The sequence below is a fragment of the Cetorhinus maximus genome, unplaced genomic scaffold, assembly GCF_964194155.1.
Source record: "Cetorhinus maximus unplaced genomic scaffold, sCetMax3.hap1.1 HAP1_SCAFFOLD_2137, whole genome shotgun sequence".
NCBI lineage: Eukaryota > Metazoa > Chordata > Chondrichthyes > Lamniformes > Cetorhinidae > Cetorhinus > Cetorhinus maximus.
The window spans coordinates 1-22996 of record NW_027598076.1 but is presented as its reverse complement, the minus strand read 5'-3'; the positions used below and the strand labels follow the sequence as shown (position 1 = coordinate 22996).

Here is a 22996-nt window from a genome sequence, read left to right as displayed (position 1 = left end):
AGGGGGAGGGGCGCCCCATATGGAGGGACTAAGTCAGTGTGGGTCCCAAGCCAGTTACCTCGGAGCCAGACCTTTCCCTCCTGATCTCTCTCTCCAACCCCCCCCCCCCCCCCCCCCCCCCCCAGCTCGGGATTAAGACATTCGACCGAGTGTCCGTCCCCTTGCTCGGAACTTGAGACGACCAGGAGGGAAGGGTCGAGAGTTGTTAACAGGAGAAATTGGTTATATCTGTTTTGACGGAATCGCTGAATGTAATTCCCAAAAGACTGGTAAAGGCCCTGCGATCACGAGCCAGAAAGCTGGGAGCTGATGTCTTTGGTGTTCCGTGACGCGGTGGTGCCGATCTCTCGTTTTTTTTTCCTTGTCTCCGTGCGTCCCTTTGTGACTGTTAATTCCTGCCAAGTGTCCAGATTGACATGAGCTGTGTGCTCAAGGCTTAAAGACGAGCACTTGTTTAAAAAAAAAACAAAATTGTGCAATTATACAGCACCTTTCATGACCTCGGGACTCCCCTGTAGCGTTTTGCAGCCAATTCGGTCATTTCAAAATGTAGTCCCTGCTGTAATTAGGCAATGTGGTGGACAGTATGCACGCAGAAAATTGTTTTAATAATATTGGTGAGGGATAAATATTAGAATGGGAAATGAAAAAAAAAATGCTGGAAAAACTCAGGTCTGACAGCATCTGTGGTGAGAACTCTGTCTCTCTCTCTCTCTCTCTCTCTCCACAGACGCTGTCAGACCTGCTGGGTTTTTCCAGCATTTTTTTGTTTTGGCTTCGGATTTCCAGCATTTTGCCTTTTAGCTGAGAAAATTCCCTTGCTCTTCAAGTTCACCACCTCACTCCCTCCACCACCGACGCACAGTGGCAGCAGTGTGTGCACCATCTACAAGGTGCGCTGCAGCAACTCACCAAGGCTCCTTCGACAGCCCCTTCCGCAAACCTGCAACTTCCACTTCTTAAAGTGGGGGGGGGGTGCGGGGGAGGGTGGGGTGGCAGCAGGCACGTGGGAACACCGCCACCTCCCAGTCACACAGCACCCCGACTTGGAATTATATCGCCGTTCCTTCATGGCTGGGTCGAAATCCTGGAAGCCCTTCGCTATCTTGATACTGGCGCCACATGGACTGCAGCGGTTCAAGAAGGCAGCTCACCACCACCTTCTCAAGGGGCAATTAGGGAACGGGCATCAAATTCTAGCCTTGCCGGCAACGTTCACATCCCGTGAATGGATTTTTTAAAAAAAAAAAGTGGCCATGAGACCTCTAGCATCCACCCGAGAGGGCGGAAAGGGCTCGCGTTTAGTATCACGTCCGAAAGATGGAACCTCTGACAGTGCAGCGTTCCTGCGGTCCTGCACTGAGTGTCATCCTAGTTTGGTGCTTTAGCCTCTGGAGTTAAACTTGAATCCACGACCTTCAGGTTCACAGATGAGAACGCTACTCGCTGAACCACAGTTGACACCACAAAGGGGTTGAGTCTGTGTACGAAGTCTCTGGGACTCTGAAGCGCAACTAAAGCAGCTGCAACAGATGCTCTGGATTTGCATAGACGTTACTAAATGTTGCAGTGGAGGGATCTCCCCCACCACCGTCTCCTCCACACAGCTGTTGCTTTAAGCTGATGTGTCCTCAACGATGTTTGCCGCAGCTCGTGGAGTGGGGGACCTCTGCGCCTCGAGGGCACCTTTTTAAATCAAACGCTGCAGCCAAAGCAGCAGCCTTGCATCTCTGGTGGCGCTGCTGCTGCTGCGTAGGTCACCTCAAAGTGTTACCGCGTGCTGCCTTGTTTCTCCGCCCGTGACCCGACTGCTGGCCCCTTCAGTTAACCCTGCCTGCAAACAGTAGATTGGTCACACTTTGCTTTTTATTTCAAACTACAGCTGTCAAATAAGCCGCGGCAAGCAATATTGTTAGGATAAATAGAGGGATTAGCAGAAAGCAAAGCAAGGATGTTAGTGGAATGATTGGCCGGTTGTAACAGGTCACCTCTGTCCAGTGACAGAGAGGAATGTGAGATAAGTAAAAGACAACAGTGAAACCTATGAATAGCTGAGACAATCAGAGGCTTGCAGTTGATTTTGACTTGCTGGGTGATCTGAAATCCACTGCACAATGTGATAAAAGCTCTGGGCGCATATGTCACAAAAGCATTGGGAAAGATGTAAATGTTACCGTTATGGAAGGGGTGGCTGTTCTGAATCAAATCTAACCCCGTGCCGTACCTGTCCTGGGAGTGTTTGATGGGGACAGTGTAGAGGGAGCTTTACTCTGTATCTAACCCTGTGCTGTACCTGTCCTGGGAGTGTTTGATGGGGACGGTGTAGAGGGAGCTTTACTCTGTATCTAACCCCGTGCTGTACCTGTCCTGAGAGTGTTTGATGGGGACAGTGTAGAGGGAGCTTTATTCTGTATCTAACCCCGTGCTGTACCTATCCTGGGAGTGTTTGATGGGAACAGTGTAGATGGAGCTTTACTCTGTATCTAACCCCGTGCTGTACCTGTCCTGGGAGTGTTTGATGGGAACAGTGTAGAGGGAGCTTTACTCTGTATCTAACCCCGTGCTGTACCTGTCTTGGGAGTGTTTGATGGGGACAGTGTAGAGGGAGCTTTATTCTATATCTAACCCCGTGCTGTACCTGTCCTGGGAGTGTTTGATGGGGACAGTGTAGAGGGAGCTTTACTCTGTATCTAACCCCGTGCTGTACCTGTCCTGGGAGTGTTTGATGGGGACAGTGTAGAGGGAGCTTTACTCTGTATCTAACCCCGTGCTGTACCTGTCCTGGGAGTGTTTGATGGGGACAGTGTAGAGGGAGCTTTACTCTGTATCTAACCCCGTGCTGTACCTGCCCTGGGAGTGTTTGATGGGGACAGTGTAGAGGGAGCTTTACTCTGTATCTAACCCCGTGCTTTACCTGCCCTGGGAGTGTTTGATGGGCCAGTGTAGAGGGAGCTTCGCTCTATATCTAACCCCTGCCCTGTGAGTGTGTTGGTCCTGTTGCGAGTGCCTGAAATTGGGTGAGCTCCATTTGAATCATCCAAAAGTTAGTGCCTGGCATTTTTACAAAAAATAGAAAACCTCTGACTGAAGAATTTGTTTCTCTTGCAGCACTCATGGGCTTGCTGGCTCTGCTGGATCTGCTGTTTGTGAACCACGCCTGTCACAGCATCATGACCCGGGGAGCCTCAGTCCAGTTGGTGTTTGGCTTCGAGGTAAGGCTTGCCTGATGGGAATGTAGTAATGTCAGACATAGTAATGTCCGAACTCTGCCAAAAAACGGTGACCATAGAGAGTGATGCGCTCGTTCCACCAAGTGTTGCTTCAGTTCAGCCAGGAGGGAGACAGCCTGATTCTTTCACTTTCCCCCTTCCCCCCACCTTCACCCTCTCCCTCATTGACGTAGCAGATGGCGGACGTGGGTTTTCTTGTCAGCTGGCGGGTTTAACAATTGCACCAGAAGATCGACAACGATTCCATAAAATGTGGGCTTTGTGAATGGTGAGCAGGGTTTAAAGCAGGGCCCATTATAGCGATGTGGATTGGAAGGTTTCATTCTGACCTGTACACTTGCCTGTATTTGTAAACTGCCCCACCCCAGCCTTGGGGGAAACGATTCTGGGTTCTGGGATGTAGGTGGCTTTGTTGTTTGCCCTTCTCACGTTGTGTGAACGCCACTTTCTCAGGACAATAGGTAAGGAACTGTGGGGCCCAGACAGTGATGTTGAAGGATCGGCGATTTGTGTACCGAGTTGGGATAGTGAGAGTATTGGCAGTGATGGAGATCCCATCACCATGGACTGTAACCTCTGTCACGTGTCTCCTTGCAGTATGCCATCCTCCTCACCATGGTGTTGACCATATTCATCAAGTACATTCTACACACCATCGATCTTCAGAGCGAGAACCCCTGGGACAACAAGGCTGTGTATATGCTTTACACCGAGCTTCTGACAGGTACGGGCTTGGTGGGGGGACGGGTGGGTGGGTGGTTCTGCGGCGCAGGGTAAAATGTGGGGGAGCGGGCGACTGGGACGGGCCTTGTAAATCATAGGGAGGGGCACGGGCGATTTATGGAAACTCTTGCTCGTATCTTGAACTAGCGTGAGTAGATTCAGAAACCTCTTGAAGAGGTGTTGTACACTGAGCTCTGACAGGGTTTCATGAAGATAGTAATGCATATAATATTGGAAATAATTTTAAATTGGACTTGGGTGTGTCTTAATTGGATTAAAGCCAGCTAGCCTAGGTGCTTTGATGTGTAGTAGTTTTGAGATGTTAAACAGTAAGGTAGAGGGTATATTTACATTTTGTCGAATTAACCATTCAAAGACTGGGGGTGAAATCTTGCACCTAGCTAGGAGATACCAAGCAAAATGTTTATATTACTAATAAAATTGGCACTATGAAAGAGGCTTTATTGTTAGAGGTGGAGTTCAAAGGGCCTGGTGATACATTGAGAAGTTACATTCAAAGGGAAGGCTAGGCATATACAGGACAGAGTTTTGTGTGTGAATCAGAGGCATGGAAGATATAAGCCGCCTGTAAGCCACCTACTGTCTGCGAAGGAACCAAATTGAAAGGAACCTCATTTTGAACTCGTAAGATAAAATGTGCTTTGCCTGATGTCTGTTTAAGTCTATATGGGTTATTGTTGCCTCAGGGAAGATTACCTGGGAGTGATTAATTTGGTGATTTGTTCAGTTATTATGGTAGTAATTTGGTTATTATGGTAGTAATTTGTAGCCGTGTATGTGTTTAATTCCTTGTTAAATTAATACATGTTTAATTTATATAAAAAAAACCCTCTGGAGGCTTGGTGGTCTTATTCCTGAATTCAGAGCTGCGTGTCAAACATACCAATTGAAAATATAGGTTATGACAGTTGTTTAAAGTTTCCCTCTGGGATTTTAATTAACTCCGCCTTTACCAACCGCTGCATCCTAACACAGAGATAATGCAGTGAAGACTGTGTGATAACTTTCATATGGAGGGTCTTTTCCTTAAATCCAGGCTATTCAATAATGTAATCTCTAATGCTTCCTGCCAGCAGCTCTTGTTGCTAAAGCTTTTTCCATCTGTTTCAGGGTTCATTAAGGTGCTGCTCTACATGGCTTTCATGACCATAATGATCAAGGTTCACACGTTCCCTCTGTTTGCCATCCGCCCCATGTACCTGACGATGAGGTAAGTGGTCATGCAAGAGGAAAGCACAATATTTAGCTCCTTCCTCCTGCACAACGTAGGAGGAAGTGCGGAGGTGAGGAACTGGGAAAGATTGGGTTAGAGTTGGCGGCAGTGTGATTGAGACCTGATTATTAATACCGTGCGGTATTTCTCCAACACCCCAACGTGCCTTGTGTACAGTATGCAACTTTGACTTGCAGTCCCTGTTGTCGGAGAAGCAAACACTGCAGCCCTCAGGCACAGCTGGGTCTCGCAAAACCATCCAACCAGCTGCTGTGTTTTCAAACAAAAACACAAATTGCTGGAAAAACTCAACAGGTCTGGCAGAATCTGTGGAGAGAAGGACACCATTAAAGTTTCGAGTCTGTATGACTTCAGAACTAAAGAGAAGTAAAAATGTGGTGAAATATATACTGATTAAGGGGGGGTGAGGGACAGGTGAAGCTGGATAGAAGGCCAGTGATAGGTGGAGGCAAAGGAGAGATTGCAAAAGACGTCATAAACAGAAGGTCGAAGGGGTGTTGATGGTGATACTGGCTAAAGGAGGTGCTAATGGTGACATTAACAGTAGAAAGCAGGATGAGCAAGTGACAGATGGCCCTAGTGGGAGTGGTGTGGGAGAAAAGATTGAAATAGGCTAAAAGTTGGGGATAAAACAATGAATGGGAATAAATTTAAAAATAATAATAGAAATAGGTGGGAAAGAAGGGGATCAAGAAGGGGTGAGGATGGAGGAGAGATAATCTGAAGTTGTTGAACTCGGTGTTAAGTCCGGAAGGCTGTAAAGTTCTTTATCGGAAGATGAGGTGCTGTTCCTCCAGTTTGCGTTGAACTTCACTGGAACGTTGCAGCAGGCCAAGGACGGACATGTGGGCACGAGAGCAGGATGGGGTGTTGAAATGGCAAGCGACAGGAAGGTCTGGGTCATGCTTGTGAACAGACTGAAGGTGTTCCGCAACGCGGTCACCCAGTCTGCGTTTGGTCTCTCCAATGTAGAGGAAACTGCATTGGGAGCAGCGAATGCAGTAGACCAAATGGTGGGGGTGGGATGTTTTGAGGAAAGTCCAGAGAGAAGAGTTAAGTAGAGGGAGGGAGGGTTTGGAGGAGAGGATTACTTTTAACCAGATGTTAAGTTTTTGCCCTGTATCCTGGTCAGGATTGTATTAGAAAAAACTTCGCAAATACGGATCAGGATTCCAGCCTTGGAGAAGGGTAGCCTCTGCTGTGAGGACCAAGTCAAATTACACGCGAGACCTGGAAATTTTAAATGCCACTCACTTGTCTACTTTTCCAATAGTATTATTAACCCCACCCTAACCTGACAACCTCCAGCATTTTCTTTTTTTTTGCAATGGGATCAATGCGTCGCGAATACTGATAGTGCGGCGAGAATGGCCTCCGAACAGAAGTTTGCAGCAGTTGTACAGACGTAACCCTCTACTCGTTTCCCTCTTCAGGCAATTCAAGAAGGCGGTAACTGATGCCATCATGTCGAGACGAGCTATTCGCAACATGAACACACTGTGAGTACTGAGCTTGGTGACTTTGCCTTTGCTTTCTTGCCCATTTTTGTTGTCTCCCTGTGTGGCAGTGGGACAGAAGTTTGTGTTTGATTTCAGCTGTTCTCTCTGGCCCCTTGTTTGTTTTATTTGCCCATGGGATGTGGGCTGCTTTGAACCGCTGCAGCCCCTGTGGTGTAGGTACACCCACGGTGCTGTTAGGGAGAGAGTTCCAGGATTTTGTCCCAAGTCAGGATGGTGAGTGGCTTGTGGGGGGACTTGCAGGTGGTGGTGTTCCCATGTCTCTACCGCCTAGAAGGACAAGGGCAGCAGAGGTTGTGGGTTTGGAAGGTGCTGTCGAAGGAGCCTTGGTGAGTTGCTGCAGTGCATCTTTTTGATGGTACACACACTGCTGCCACTGTTGGAGGGAGTCAATGTTGAAGTTGGTGGATGGGGTGCCAATCAAACGGGCTGCTTTGTCTTGGTTGGTGTCGAGCTTCTTGAGTGTTGTGGGAGCTGCACTCATCCAGGCAAGTGGGGAGTATTCCATCACACTCCTGACTTGTGCCTTGTAGAAGGTGGACAGGTTTTGGGGAGTCAGGAGGTCATAGAGTTGTAGTTGTTACAGCACAGAAGGAGGCCATTTGACACAGTGCATGCTGGTTCACTGTGAGTACTCTCACACCCTTCTTAAAATGTGGTGACCAGAACTGGACATACTATTCTACATGTGGCCTAACCAGAGGTTTATAAAGGTTCAGTGTGACTTCCCTGCTTTTGTACTCAGTGCTTCTAATTTATGAAGCCTAAGATCCTATATGCGTTGCTAACCGCCCTCTCGATCTACTCTGCTAATGATTAAGTATATATTGCCTCTTCTTATCACTTCGACCAAAATGCATCATCCCACAATTCTGTTAAAATTCCATCTGCCGCCCATCTGCCCATTCTGCTGGCCTATCTATGCCCTGTTGCAGTCAATTGGTATCATTCTCACTGTTTGCTACCCCTCCAAGCTTGGTAACATCAGCAGATTTTGAAATTTTATTCTACATTCTAATATCCAAGTCCTATATTTATATATTATAATATATTATATTTATATATTATGTCCCTCTCTAACAGCACTGTGGGTGTACCTATACCACACGGACTGCAGCGGTTCAAGAAGGCGTCTCACCACCACCTTCTCAAGGGGCAATTAGGGATGGGTAATAAACGTTGGCCTAGCCAGTGATGCCCACAGTCCATGAATGAATAAAATTGGCAGTGGTCCTAGTGCTGATCCTTGGGGAGCACCACTGTGCACCATACTCCTGTGGAGAGTAACTTGGACTGATCTCCCATCTTCTGACCTGCTCCCGTGGCTTCCGTATTTATATGGCTGGTCCAGTTCAGCTTCTGGTCAATTGCAACCCCCCCCACCCCCCAGGATATTGACAGTGGGAAATTCACCGATGGTCATGCCACTGAATGTCAAAGGGAAATGGTTAGATTCTCTCTTGTTGGAGATGGTCATTGCCTGGCACTTTTGTGGTATGAGTGTTACTTCCACTTATCAGTCTAAGCCTGAATGTTATCCAGGTCTTGCTGCATATGGACGTGGACTGCTTCAGTATCTGAGGAGTTGTGATTGGTACTGAACATTGTGCAATCATCCGTGAACATCCCATTTCTGACCTTATGATGGAGGGGTGGTCATTGGAGCAGCTGAAGATGGTTGAGGGCCTAGGACACAACACTGTGGTTGGAGTTCCTCAGGGTACTGAGGCTGAGATGATTGGCCTCAAATAACCACAACCGTCTTCCGTTTATAGGTGTGCCAGGTATAACTTCAACCAGTGGAGAGTTTTCCCCCTGATTCCTGCTGACTTCAATTTTGCCAGGGCTCCTTGATGCCACACTCTGTCAAATGCTGCCTCACCTCGCTCTCACCTCACAGTACCAAGGCTGTGATGAGGTCAGGAGCTGAGTGGTCCTAGGTCAGTGAGCAGGTCATTGCTGCGTAAGTGCCCCTTGATAGCACTGTCAATGACCCTTTCCATCACTTTGATCAAGAGTAATGGGTTGGTAATTGGCCAGGTTGGATTTGTCCTAGTTTTTGTGTACAGGACATACCAGAACAATTTTCCATATTACTCAGTAGATTCCAGTGTTGTAGCTGTACTGGAACAGCTTGGCTAGGGGCATGGCAAGTTCTGGAGCACAAATCTTCAGTACTATTGCTGAAATATTGTCAGGGCCCATAGCCTTTGCACTATCCAGTGCCTTCAGCTGTTTCTTGATATCACGTGGAGTGAATTGAATTGGCTGAAGACTGGCGCCTGTGATGCTGGGGACCTCTGGAGGAGGCCGAGGCAGATCATCCACTCTGCACTTCTGGCTGAAGCTTGTAGCAAATGCTTCAACTTCATCTTTTGCACTGATGTGTGGGGCTCCCCCATCACCGAGGATGGGGATAATTGTGGAGCCTCCCCTTCCAGTGAGTTGTTTAGTTGTCCACCACCGTTCACGACTGGATGTGGCAGGACTGCAGAGCTTAGATCTGATCCGTTAGTTGTGAGATCACTTAGCTCTGCCTATCACATTCTGCTTTCGCTGTTTGGCATGCAGGTAGCCCTGTGTTGTAGCTTCACCAGGTTGACACTGACACTGGTTCTTTGCTTCATGTTGTCACCTGGAGGCATTCGTTGCTTGCTGCTTTTTCTTCCACAAACTCTGCTTCCTTCTGACACCGACTGGTCAGTAGTTTTGTTGTTGCTGCATCACATTCTGCCTGGTGTTTGCCGCTCGCTCTCGGGTGGGGTTGGGAGGAGGAGGAGGCGCCTGGGTTCGGTCGTTGGGATGTTACTGCCCGTACTGTGTCTCGTGCTGTTCCACCGCTCCGCCTGGCAGAATGTAACCTCCTGTCTGTACCAGTAGCTGGTTAACGTGGTCTGTTTCTCCACGCCCCCCCTCCTCGCAGGTACCCCGACGCCAGCCCGGAGGAACTCCAGCAGACTGACAATGTCTGCATCATCTGCCGCGAGGAGATGGTAACTGGAGCCAAACGCCTGCCGTGTAACCACATCTTCCACACCAGGTGAGTGCGGGCTGATAGCCAGGCTGGGAACACTTCCCTGTCGCAACCCATCCGTGCGCGATTGGAACGAATCCAGGGCCGCAGAGGGTAAAAGATTCGCCCCCCGTCAAACTGAGGATAAAAACCAAAATAAAACTTCGTCAATTTAAGTAAGTTCCTCCTCCAATTTTGAGAGGCTTCCTTTCCATTAGACTTTCTAACCCAGGCCCATCGGCCTGTGCGGATCGATGGTCAAAGATCCCATGGCGCGCTGGATGAAGAGGCATTCTCAGGGTTTTCCTGACCAATATTCCCCTCTAAGCCAGCGTCAAAGGAAGACAAAATCGGCGGTTATTCTTCTTCCTAGACCCTTGTGAGAGTGTCCAGAGCTAGGGCTCAGTCTTGAGATCAGGAGTCGGCCATTTTGGACTGAGATGGGGAGAAATTTCTTCGTTCATTCCGGCGGGGGGGAGGGGGGGGTTGTGAATCTTTGGAATTCTCTACCCCAGAGAGCTATGGATGCTCTGACTGAGATGGATAGATTTTTAAGATGCTGATGGAATTGAGGGATAGTGTGGGAGGAGAGTGCCGTTGAGGTAGATGATCAGCCATGATCTCATTGAATGGTGGAGCAGGCTCGAGGGGCTGAATGGCCTTCTCCTATTTCTTATGCTCTTACTGTTTGCAGCTCAACCCCCCCACTTCCCTCTTGTCCTTTCTGAGTTCCATGGAAGTCAGCTTGCACTTTATCCAAGTGGCCATTCTTTGAGCTGAACAATGGACGTCAGTGGGAAATTTGACCATGGGGTGAATCATAGCCCTGCCTGATCTTTCCTTCCTGTACGTCACCACTTGTTGGCTGGGGCACCAAAGGACAGTGATTGGATGCAGGGTCTATGACTAGCTTGCTTGGCCTGTTGGTAATGAAGCTCCTTGTGATACCCCAACTCTTTCTCCACAACCTCCCCCCCTCCAACCTCCAAACCAGCATAAATTAAACCACAAATCATTGATGTTTCCTCGCTCTATGGTAGCACGCCTCTCGAGTCTGAAGGTTCAGGCTCCTCTGAGACTTGAGCCTCTTCTCCAGGCTGACACTCCCGGTGCCAGTACTGAGGGAGTGCTGCACTGTCTTTTGGATGAGACAGTACACCCCGTTCCTGACTGGCCTCAGAGGTGGATGTAAAAGAGCAGCGGCATTCTCCCTGGCATCCGGAGTCCAATTTTAATCCCTGAACCAATATCAGCCATCACAGGACTGATGTGAAACAAAAACAAAGATACCCGGAAAAACTCAGCAGGTCCGACAGCATCTGCGGAGAGGAACACAGTTAACGTTTCGAGTCCATATGACTCTTCACCAGAACTAAGGGAAAATAGAAAAGAGCTGAAATATAAGCTGGTTTAAGGGGGGTGGGACGGGTAGAGCTGGATAGAGGGCCAGTGATAGGTGGAGATTGCCAAAAGATGTCATAGACAAAAGGACAAAGGGGTGTTGAAGGTGGTGATATTATCTAAGGAATGTGCTAATGGTGACATTAAGAGTAGAAAGCAGGACGAGCAAGGTGCAGATAGCCCTAGTGGGGGTGGGGGGAAGGGATCGAAATAGGCTAAAAGGTAGAGATAAAACAATGGATGGAAATACATTTAAAAATAATGGAATTAGGTGGGAAAAGAAAAATATATATAAATTATTGGAGAAAGGGGTTGGGGATGGAGGAGAGAGTTCATGATCTAAAGTTGTTGAACTCAATATTCAGTCCGGAAGGCTGTAAAGTGCCTAGGACTGATGTGAATCATCCCGGCTATTCGACTGCAGGTAGCATCGTGCTGACCTGAGCCACGTCAGTGGCTGAGCGTATTGTGCTTTGGTTCTCCCACTGCGTTGCCCATGCCTGCCCCGCCCACCTTACCAGTTTTACCAGACCTCCATCAGGCACGTGCCGAGCGACTATCGACCCCAGCGCTGCCTTGGCTGTACCGGCTAGGTTGTAACCTTCTATCCTCACCTTTTCCTTCTGTTTTTTTTTCGTCCCGCAGTTGTCTCCGTTCCTGGTTCCAGCGGCAGCAGACGTGCCCCACGTGTCGCATGGACGTGCTGCGAGTCACGCTGCCCACGCAGACGCCACCACAGCAGCCTCAGCCACAGGTGCCGCAGACCCCTCAGGTTCCCCAGCAACCCAATCGTGAGTTGCACCCTAATCCTGTCCCTGCTCCCCCCCACCCCCCACCCCGGTGCCATTTTCTCTCTCTCTCTGACCGTTAAGCTTTGGTGCACTGCGCCTCGGGAAGGATATGCTGGCCTTGGAGGAGGGTGCAGTGCCGATTCACCAGAATGAGAGCGGCCCTAAAAAGGGGTCAAATTATTTGTTGTAGAAACCCGGCCTTCACTCTCTCGGGTGTGGAAGATTAAGAAGGGATCGAATTTGAGATGTTGAAGATGATTGAAGAATTCACCGGGATAGAGAGAAACTGTCTCCTCTGGTGGGTTGAGTTGTGGGGGGTGTGGGGTTGAGGGTGGGGCAGGGGGAGAGAGAGTCCAGAACCAGGGGGTGCAACCTTAAAATGAGAGCCAGGCCATTCAGGGGTGATGGTAGGAAGAATCTCTTCACACACAAGGGAGTGGAAGACTGGAACGCTCTCCCTGCACAAAAAGCTTGTTGAGGCTGGCGGCTGGGAGGAGTGAGGGAGGTGGGGGGTGGGGTGCGGCTGGGAGGAGTGAGGGGGGGGCAGCTGGGAGGAGTGAGGGAGTGGGGGGGCAGCTGGGAAGAGTGGGGGGGGGGCGCGGCTGGGAGGAGTGAGGGGGGGGCGGCTGGGAGGAGTGAAGGGGGGGGCGGCTGGGAGGAGTGAGGGAGGGGAGGGTGGCTGGGAGGAGTGAGAGGGGGGGTGGCTGGGAGGAGTGAGGGGGGGGCGGCTGGGAGGAGTGAGGGAGGGGGGGTGGCTGGGAGGAGTGAGGGAGGGGAGGGTGGCTGGGAGGAGTGGGGGGGAGGGTGGCTGGGAGGAGTGAGGGAGGGGGGAGGGTGGCTGGGAGGAGTGAGGGAGGGGGGAGGGTGGCTGGGAGGAGTGAGGGAGGGGAGGGTGGCTGGGAGGAGTGAGGCGGGGGGGCGGGTGGGAGGAGTGAGGGAGGGGGGGTGCGGGTGGGAGGAGTGAGGGGGGGTGCGGGTGGGAGGAGTGAGTGAGTGAGGGAGGGGGGGCGGGTGGGAGGAGTGAGTGAGTGAGGGAGGGGGGGCGGGTGGGAGGAGTGAGGGAGGGGGGGGCGGGTGGGTGGGGGGAGTGAGGGAGGGGGCGGGGGGGGTGGGGGGAGGGGAGGGGGGAGGAGGAGGAGGAGAAGGGGGGTGCGTAATTGAAAATGCCAAAACCGAGGTTGCTAGATTTCAATTCGGGGAATTATGATGGGAGGAGGCTCACATGGGGCATCAGATCTGTTGGGCTGAATGGCCTGTTCCTGTGTTGTACACACTGTACAATTAAGGGATATGGCACCCAGGCAGGTAATGGAGTTAAGAAACGGGTTAGCTATGATCTCGTTGAATGGGCCAGAACGGGTTTGAAGGGCGGTGGCTATTCCTGTTCCTTTGTACCCTTGAAGTCCACAACTTTTAAAAAATTTATTCGTTCATGGGAAGTGGGCGTTGCTGGCTGGGCCCAGCATTTATTGCCCATCCCTAATTGCCCCTTGAGAAGGTGGGGGGTGAGCCGCCTTCTTGAACCGCTGCAGTCCCTGTGGTGTAGGTACACCCACGGCGCTGTTAGGGAGGGTGTTCCAGGATTTTGACCCAGTGACAGTGAAGGAATGGCCGATATATTTCCAAGTCAGGATGGTGAGTGGCTTGGAGGGGAACTTCGAGGTGGTGGTGTTCCCAGGTATCTGCTGTCCTTGTCCTTCTAGGTGGTAGTGGTCATGGGTTTGGAAGGTGTTGTCGAAGGGGCCTTGGTGAGTTGCTGCAGTCCACCTTGTAGATGGTGTACACACTGCTGCCACTGTGCGTTGGTGGTGGAGGGAGTGAATAGGGCGCATCGGGGTAATTGGGGGACGTGTTTGAGAGTTTGGTCTTGAGCTGGATGTTCTAGGAAGGGACGGAATGCAGCATTAGGACTGAGGTTCAAGAGTGAAAAGGGCTGGGACCTCCTAAAACTCTGCCACCGATGTGTGACACACAAGTGGTCAGAGTCAGAAATCTGAAAAGCAGAGGCTGGGACGAGGGGTTTATCCTGTGAGGAAAAGGTTGGGCGGTATAGAAGAGCGCGAGGTGATCTTACTGAAACATGGAAGATCCTGAGGGAACTTGACAGGGTGGATGCTGAAAGGATGTTCTCCCTTGTGGGAGAGACTAGAACGAGGGGACACAGTTTTTAAAAATAAGGGGTCTCCCATTTAAGACGGAGATGAGAAGAAATTTTTTCGGAATCGTGAATCTTTGGAACTCTCTCCCCCTGAGAATGGTGGAGGCTGGGTCTACGACAGGCAGAGGTAGATTGACTCCCTTGATAGTCAAGCAGCCAAGGGCATTGGGGACAGGCGGGAATGTGGAGCTGAGGCCACAATCAGATCGGCCGTGAACTTAATGCATGGCGGAGCAGGCTCGAGGGGCCGAATGGCCTACTCCTGCTTTTAAGTTGTATGTTCGTGTGGGTAGCTTCAAAATGGTGGGAGGGTGAGGGCCACAATATAGAGAATAAGAGCTTGTGTTTATATAGCACCTTATTGATTCAGCCTCTATGCATCCCCAAATGCTGTGCAACCAAGGACGTATTTTCTGAATTGTAGGCAACAATTCAGCACAGCAAGCTCCCACAATCAGTAGTGAGGTAAATGAATGATTAAAACATGTTTGGTGCTGTTGGTTAAGGGATACTGTGAGCTAGGACGCCAGGGAGAATTTTCTCCCCCCAGCTTGCCCTCCTTCGAAATACTGCCGTGGGTTCTATCGCCTCCACGTGGGAGAGCCCCCCCCACCCCCTGTCTGAAAGGCTGCTCCTCTGAAAGTGCAGCACTCCCTCGGTGGGAGTCCGAACCTGGATTATGTGCTGCGCTTTCTGGAGCAGGACCTAAGCCTGCAAGCTGCTTAACCCCTTGAGGCTAGCGTAGAGCTGGGGGAGTTTGCAGAGGTAACGAGCGAGGAGATGCGGGTAGGGACCATAAGGAGATGACCGGTGGTGCAGAGTTATGGAGGGAGGGGGCCGGAAGAGCTGTATGTTTTAACCTCACCCCCCTCCCCCAAGCCCGTACGGTTGTGAGAGTGAGCGCTCTGCCAGGTCTCAACGCCACCTTGCTCTTGTTATGTTTCCAGTGCCTCCGGGGATGATGCCGCCTTTCCCGCCGGGAATGTTCCCTTTCTGGCCGCCAATGGGACACTTGGGCCAGAACCTCTTCCCGCCGGCACCTGGCGGGGCCCCGAATGTGCCGCAGCCAAACGCTCCAGCTCCCCCTGGCCCAGAGGGCCAGACAAACTGTAAGTACTGATTCGCTTGTCGGGGTGATGGGGTGCATCTTGCTTTAAAGAGAGTTGGTGGTGGGGGGGAAGGAGAAAGAAAAAGCCTCTTGTTTTTTAACAACCCCTCTCGCCACCCTGCACCCCCCCCACCCCACCCCACCCCCAAAGCACTTTGTGACCAACGAGAGATGTCTTTGTTAGGGGCCTCGCTGCTGTAACATAGGGAGCGGTGCAGCCAGTCTGCGCACAGCAAGATCCCACCAGTGAGGCAATCTTTGTGTTTTGGTGTTGGTTGAGGGATTAGATACTGGACGGGTGACTGAGGAGGAGGCTCCCCTCCTTTGTCTTCCAACTGCGGCGGTGGGATCGTTTCCGGTCTGCGGGGGGGGGGGAGGGCCTCAGTTTAGCGCCTCACCCGAAAGGGCGTTGACTTTGGGTTTTGCGCTCGGGTGCCTGGAGGTGGGTCTTGAACTCGTGATCCCCTGGCTGCGAGCCGTGCTGCCCACTGGGCCCCGGCTGGTTGTCCCTTGCGTCCTAGTCCGGCGTTGGTCGTGGAGTTTTTTTTTAAATCCCTCCCCCGACTGCAGCCCTAGTGCCAACAGCCTCTGACCTCACAGAGGGACAACAGCATCCAACGTGATGTCGTTAACAAGCCAGCCCAGAGCTGAGAGACGACGAAGGAAGCAGGGCTCTGGGATTAAGCTTTCCCGAGCCTTGTCTGGCCTGCACATGGAATCCAGAGGAATGCCAGGCTCCAGAGCCAGTGGAAGAAAGCAGTCACAAGGTTAAAGAGTTGTTCAGAATTGCATTCCAGTGGTAGTATGGCAGCTGCTCAGGGCCTTGGTGAGACCACATCTCGAGCACTGCGCACCACTTTCATCTCCCCCTTTGAGGAAAAAAAAAGAAATGTTTGCTTTCGAAGCAGTCCAGAGGAGGTTCACTGGACCCACTCCTGGGATGAGGGGCTTATCGTATGAGGAAAGGTTGAACAGGCTGGGCCTACACCCATTGGAGTTACGGGGAGAAGGCGGGAGAATGGGATTGAGAAACTTACCAGCCATGATTGAATGGCGGAGCAGACTCGATGGGCCGAATGGCCTAATTTCTGCTCCTATGTCTTATGGTCTTATGGAGTTCAGCCGAATGAGCGGTGATCTTACTGAAGCATAAAAGATCCTGAGGGACTGGATAGGGTGGATACAGAGGATGTGGGAGAGGCCAGAACTCGGGGACACAGTTTAAGAATAAGAGATCTCCCTTTTTAAGAGGCATGAGAAATTTTTTTCAAGGTTATTAATATGTGGAATTCTCTTACCCAGCTTTCAGTACCTTCTGGGGCATTAAATTTATTGAAGGCTGAGTTAGATTTTTGTTGGATAAGGGAGTCGAGGATTAAGAGGGGGGTGGGGGTGGTGAGGGGCACAGGAAAGCGGAGCTGAGACCACAATCAGATAAGCCATGATCTTATTGAATGGCAGGCAGGCTCGAGGGGCCGAGTGGCCTACTCCTAAGTCCTGTGTGTGTGAGAGAGAGAGTTCCTGGCTTTAAAACAGACCTCTGACAATGTGGCACTGCTTCAGCACTAGCTGTGGGAGTGCCAGCCTGGATTGTGGACTCTGGAGTGGGGCCTTGAACTTGCGACCTTCTAACTGAGTCGCCAGTGCGATCTGCGGAACCCAGGCTGACCCCCCAGGGTTGATACATGGAGCGAAATCGCAACTCCAGACCCACACTCTGGAACGAGCGATGGGACGCAGATCTGCGGTTACCTGCAACCCTGGTTGTGGCAGGGTGGTGGGGGGGAAACGCGGTGGTGGGTTGGCCGATTGTAGGCCGGGCAGCTCATCAACTTCACCACTCGTCTCAACCCTCAGTGCTTTAACATCTGAGGAAGGGGGGGGATACGCTGAAAAGGACCTGGGAGCAGAGAAGCTGAGGTTTTTAAAAGTAGCTTCTAAAAGCCAAGTACAGACAGAAGGAACAGCCTCAAAAGAGGAAATGGGAGCACTAACCCTCTGAAGTACAGTCCTAACAGGGCTCCATCACCCTGCACAACCCTAACTCGTAATATTCCTGCTCCCTCGTATTTGACCAGGAAAGCCCGGAGATCAGCCCGTTCTGGGCGGTGGGGTTGGTGGGAGAAGAAATGAAAACTAACGACCCCTGAGGCTGTGACATGAGCATCATGGACGTCAAGGGGAGCAGTTGCTCTCTCCACCACCACCCCCCACCGCCAGCCCTCGCCCTGCTATCTGGGTCTAATCAGGAGTGAAAACTCAAAAGTTCGCAACCCTTGGCAGTCCCAAAGTGTTTTGCGACCAGTCGGTTACTTTTTAAGGGGGTATAAGGCAGGTACAGAACCGAAACTCATCTGACTGTTGACTGTGCTGAAACCCATCGCTGGCGACCAAACTCTTCTGAAACGCTTCCTGCTTTTCGCTAATTGATCTGTATTTTTTTATTTCCCCCCCCTCCCTCTTTTTCAACTCTAGCTGCCGGTGGTGAAGGATCCCGGAGCCCCGATGCCCCGACCGGTTTGGAGCCACCTCCCGCTGGCTCGATCCCAGGATTTCCCTTCTCCTTTCCTCCCTTCCCGTCGACTCCTTGGGTGGGAATGCCGCCGCCTCCGTTTGGTAAGTGTAGACGCCGTTTAGGGGGGTTTGGGGAGGTGGGGGGGTGGGGGGGGGGGGGGCGCGTTCAGTGCGATTCGACTGCCAGCGGACAGCTGCCCACCTTCCGCCCCCCCCCAGTTGCAGCTGCGCCGTGTCTTAACGTGCGCTGGCTGCGCCTTAAGCCGCAGGCCCGCTTGACGGCACACGCCTGCCTCTCGCTGCGCTGTCGTCTCGGAAGGATCGATGCGTCGCGCCCCGCGAGGTGAGGTGCGGAGCAGGTTGCAGGTTCGCCCTCCGTGGTGGGCCGCAGGTGATGTCTGGCTGCCACAGTGGCGCCTGCAAAAACTGCATCCCAGCCCAAGGACTGGTGGACTGAGGAGAGAGAGAGGGAGGGAGTAAGAAACGGAGGGTACAAATATAATCAGAATCCCTCAAAAAATTTTTATACCCCCTTTTTTTCCAGGAATGCCCCCAATGCCGATGCCACCGTCGGGTTTTGCTGGACTGACGGACGAGGAGCTGCAGGCGATGGAGGGCCAGGAACGCCAGAACCTGGAAGCGCGGCTCCAGTGTCTTCAGAACATCCACACGCTGCTGGACGCAGCCATGGTCCAGATTCACCAGTACCTCTCGGTCGTTGCTACTATTAGGTAGGCTGAGCTGCGGTGGAGAGCGGGGCAGGTATCCAGTGAGGCTCAATCTCCTAGGAAAACAGTGCTGGTTCTTTGTTTTTAAAACTACACGCACGCAATGGTAACGACTGAAAGGTTCGTCTCTGCTGGTTGGGTTGGCGAAATTGTTTCTGCCTTGACTTGCACCAGCCAATCCGACTCCACTGAATCAGAATTTTTATGGAGGGAAACCATTTGGCCCGTCATTCCCATTCCTCTTTCCCCCCCGCCCCCAGCTGAAAAAGCCTTTCCTCACCAGGCTCTCGGGAAGAGCTGTCCGCTTAATCACTTAATCCCACTGAGTAAGAATCACCAGGAATTGCCTGACTTGTGACGCACTCCACAGTTGCACAACCCCACCGCTGCTCATTGTCCTAGGCTCACACCTGGCCAGGGTTTGAAAGCGACCGAATCTCTGTTTCGGGCAGGGTAGGGGGGGAGGGGCAAGGGGGGGTTGTTTGGTGGGGGGAAGGGTCGCGCTCATGAAGGGAGTCAAGTGTGGGTTTTGGAATGGCACTGACCTTGCTCCTTTCCTCCAGTCCGCCCAGGCTAACGGCAACAGCGAGCTCGGCACCAAGCACGGAGTCTACGGATCCGGCATCAGGATCGCAGGTGGATTCAACGGGGAACACTCCACCACCACCACCACCACCGCCTGCAGTCGACAGCACCTCCACACAACCCCCCTTGCAACCTGAAGAAATAGGTACCCCAGTTTCCACGCAATGTCTGTGGGAGGAGGGTAGTTGGGGGTCAGTTTGGCGGTACTCGAGGAAGTAGCCGAATATGGTTGGTGGAGGGGAGGTGGTTAATGCAGTTGGCCGTGAATGTACGTGGGCTTTCAGGATGCCTTTACCTCTCCCCTGTGGGGAGAACAGATCAATCAGGAGAAGGTTAAGGGGTTCAGAAACGAGAAGGGAGTAAATTTGACTGCAAGCCCTTTTAAAAGGGAGGAAATGCAGTGTAGCCCCTGAAATCTTTGAATGCTGGTGTGTCCAGGGGAGCTGACCCTTCGTGCCGAAGGACTGGGGTCCAGGGACGTTTTGAAAGATCTCTGCTGTGGCTGTGTGAGGGCAGCTGATGGAGTTGTATAAGTGCCGGAGGTTGGGGGGCGTGTGGTGGGTGCTGGAGGGAGGGTGAGGGCTTTGCGCTTTGACTGGCGAGTTTCACACGTGAACACTCGGCCATCTCCTACTACTGTTTCACTGCTGTTCACCAAAACGGGCGCAAACAGCTGCACAAGAATGTAGCCTGGCAGCGGGAGGCTTGTCGATGAGAATTTCTTCCTCCACTAAGTGGAATGGGGACGGTTAATCCCGAGTCGTGGAAGGACGCACATGTTCCAGCACGGACACAGGCCACTCGGCCCATCTGCTCCATGCTGGTGTTTTATGCAGCACTCTAGCCTCCTCCCAGCACCTCTTCATCTCACTCCATCAACGTATCCTATTCCTTTCTCCCTCGTGTGTTTATCCAGTTTCTCCCACCACCCCACCACCTTAAATGCGTTTATACTATTCTCCCTGTGGTAGCGAGTTCCACATTCTCACCACTCTGGTTACAGAGGTTTTCTCTTGAACCACAGGACATGGATACGGTCTGGGGAAAGGTGAGCTCGGTGCTGATGTCTGGAAGCCTCTTGGGCAGTGCCTCAGGATGAAAGATGACTTCCTTCCACTCCGGTCCGATGGGTTCTGAGACGGGCTGATAAACCCAGTGCGCGACCTGCAGACTCTGCCTCATGGCGGGGCAGGTGGTGCCTGAAAGTTTTGAGTAGATGGTTGTGTTTTGGAGGATTATGCGCTCCCTCCCACGCCTTAACTTTGCCTCTGTACACACACTCCCAACAAAGTCTCTCCGTGTTCGGTGCTTTCCCGAATTAACCTTCGCCGTTTGATCGGTCAAGAGCCAGGGATTCCCATGAGTCGATGGGTATGTCTAGAAGCGGTTCATCTGTGCTATGATTATTAAATGAATTAGATCCAGGGGAGGGGGCTGGGTTCATTCAAGGTGCGGTTGGATGGGGTAGGGTTGTAGCAGGGAGGGAGGTTTGTAGCCAGCCTTGTACTCTTTGACCTGGTAGCTTTTGGTGAACAGCTAAAACCCTGGAGGTCTGACAGCATCTGTGGAGAGAGAGATAGAGTTAACGTTTCGAGTCCGTATGCAGAACTGAAGGGAAGTAGAAATGTGGTGAAATATATACTGTTTAAGGTGGGGTGGGACAGGTGAAGCTGGTTAGAAGGCCAGTGATAGGTGGAGGCAAAGGAGAGATTGCAAAAGGTCGAAGGGGTGTTAATGGTGGTGGTCCTGGCTAAAGGAGGTGCTAATGGTGACATTAGGAGTGGAAAGCAGAATGTGATAATGGCAGGACCAGGGTAAGCACTCTGGAAAGTGACAGATGGCCTGAGTGGGGGCAGATTTGCAGTGGGGGAGTGGGGGGGAGGAGTGGATGGTGGTTGGAAGAAAGAATCGAAAAGGCTGAATGCTGGGGGTAAAACGATGAATAAAATGGAAATAAATTTTAAAAAGAATAATTACGAAAATAAGTGGGGGGGAAATAAATAAATACAAATTTAAAAATAAAAATGAATAAGAAAAAAGGGGGGGGTGCGGGGAATCAGAAGGGGATAGAGACGGAGGAGAGAGTTCATGGTCTGAAGTTGTTGAACTCCATTTTAAGTCCGGAAGGCTGTAAAGTTCCTAGTGGGAAGATGAGGTGCTGTTCCTCCAGTTTGCGTTGAGCTTCACTGGAACATTGCAGCAGGCCAAGGACGGACGTGTGGGCACGAGAGCAGGGTGGAGTGTTGAAATGGCACCTTCGGTCTGTCCGCAAGCATGACCCAGACCTCCCTGTCGCTCGCCATTTCAACACTCCACCCTGCTCTCATGCCCACATGTCTGTCCTTGGCCTGCTGCAATGATCCAGTGAAGCCCAACGCAAACTGGAGGAACAGCACCTCATCTTCCGACTAGGCACTTTACAGCCTTCCGGACTGAATATTGAGTTCAACAACTTCAGACCGTGAACTCTGTCCTCCATCCCCACCCGCTTTCTGATCTCTTATTCATCTTGATTTTTAAATTTTTATTTAGTTAATTTTTCCCCCCACATATTTTCATAATTATTATTTTTAAAATTGATTTCCATTTTATTCATCGTTTTACCCCCAGCTTTTAGCCTTTTTCGATTTTATTTTTTCCCACCACCATCCCCTCCTCCCCCCAATAGGGTCATCTGTCACTTTCCAGAGTGCTTACCCTGGTCCTGCCATTATCACATTCTGCTTTCCACTCCTAATGTCACCATTAGCACCTCCTTTAGCCAGTAGCACCACCATTAACACCCCTTCGACCTTTTGCAATCTCTCCCTTGCCCCCACCTATCGCTGGCCTTCTATCCAGCTCTACCTGTCCCACCCCCCCTCTTAAACAGTATATATTTCACCACGTTTCTACTTCCCTTCAGCTCTGAAACGTTAACTCTTTGTCTTTCTCGCTGCCAGACCTTGCTAAGTTTTTTTTTGTTTGTTTTCGTTTCCGATTTCCAGCATCCGCGGTATTTTGCCTTGAGTTTTAAAAAAAAAACCCCCTTGGGTCTTGTTCGATGTTTGCAGGGCAGAGCGACCTGGAGGGCGCGGTGGGATACTCCGTGCCTGAAGCGGCCGGCCCCCCGGACGATGAGAGAGACGACCTCAGCGAGCCCGACGCCGCGGAGCTGCGCCGACGGCGGCTGCGGAAACTCGACCTGCCCAGCGCCCACCACTGACCGCTTGGACCGGACTGCGCGGCTCGATGCCGGTCAGAGACGAGGACGGGGGTTGGTGGGCGGGTGTTGGTGGGTGGGTGGGTGGTGGTGGTGGTGGGTATGGGCTGGGGCAATAGAGGGCTCCAATATGTCCTTATACATGGAAGGGTGTGTTTTTCCCCCACCACCCCCACCCTTTTCTCTCCCCCCCCCCACCCTCTCAGATCCACACCAAGTGCCATTGATTCTGCGGTAAAGCAGGAAATCCAGCTTTGAAAGTTGCTGCCAACTAGCTGCAGCAGGGACTGAGAATATCAGGAAATTCCAGTAAAAACAACATACACACCAGCTGTTTAAGCTCTCGTCCTGTCCTTTCCACTCACGCAGCCTGACGTCTGTACTGAAACTCAGCGAAACCTCTCTTTATTTTTACACGACGATTACGATCGAGTTTCGACATGGTTCTCACTGCTACCTCGCAAAGGAATTTTTGAGGGGCAGTCCGGCCACCTCGTTTTCACCCCAAAACTACCCCTTCCCTTTAGCGTCAGGAGCCAGTACCACCCCCAACCCCACCCCTCCCCAAACACACAAAGGAGGCTTCTGAGAATCTGGCAACGTACCTTTTGGTGTTGCCACGCGCAAGAACCAGGCCACAGAGTCGCTCTGCAATTGCCGCTGCTTACAGAACAGATTCAGCCTGCAGATATATGCCGCACTTTGGCGCACGTTGGTGAGCCCTCTCCCTCTCCCTCTTTTTCTCTCTCCCTCTTTTCCTCTTCCTCTTTT

At 51.5% G+C, this 22996-nt stretch overlaps 1 protein-coding gene across 3 annotated transcripts in view; it reads left to right on the top strand.

The window, feature by feature from the left end:
* Positions 1-22302, top strand: part of syvn1 (synovial apoptosis inhibitor 1, synoviolin) — a 35956-nt gene extending 13654 nt beyond the window's left edge. For all 3 annotated transcript variants that reach the window (XM_078537288.1, XM_078537287.1, XM_078537286.1), the window contains exons 6-16: positions 3109-3212; positions 3828-3954; positions 5085-5184; positions 6642-6707; positions 9649-9765; positions 11785-11930; positions 15036-15197; positions 17672-17812; positions 18255-18441; positions 19002-19168; positions 22077-22302. In XM_078537288.1, coding sequence (XP_078393414.1) covers positions 3109-3212; positions 3828-3954; positions 5085-5184; positions 6642-6707; positions 9649-9765; positions 11785-11930; positions 15036-15197; positions 17672-17812; positions 18255-18441; positions 19002-19168; positions 22077-22228 — 1469 coding nt within the window. In that variant the 3' untranslated portion in view covers positions 22229-22302. The remainder of the gene's footprint in view (positions 1-3108; positions 3213-3827; positions 3955-5084; positions 5185-6641; positions 6708-9648; positions 9766-11784; positions 11931-15035; positions 15198-17671; positions 17813-18254; positions 18442-19001; positions 19169-22076) is intronic.
* Positions 22303-22996: the final 694 nt, after the last annotated feature.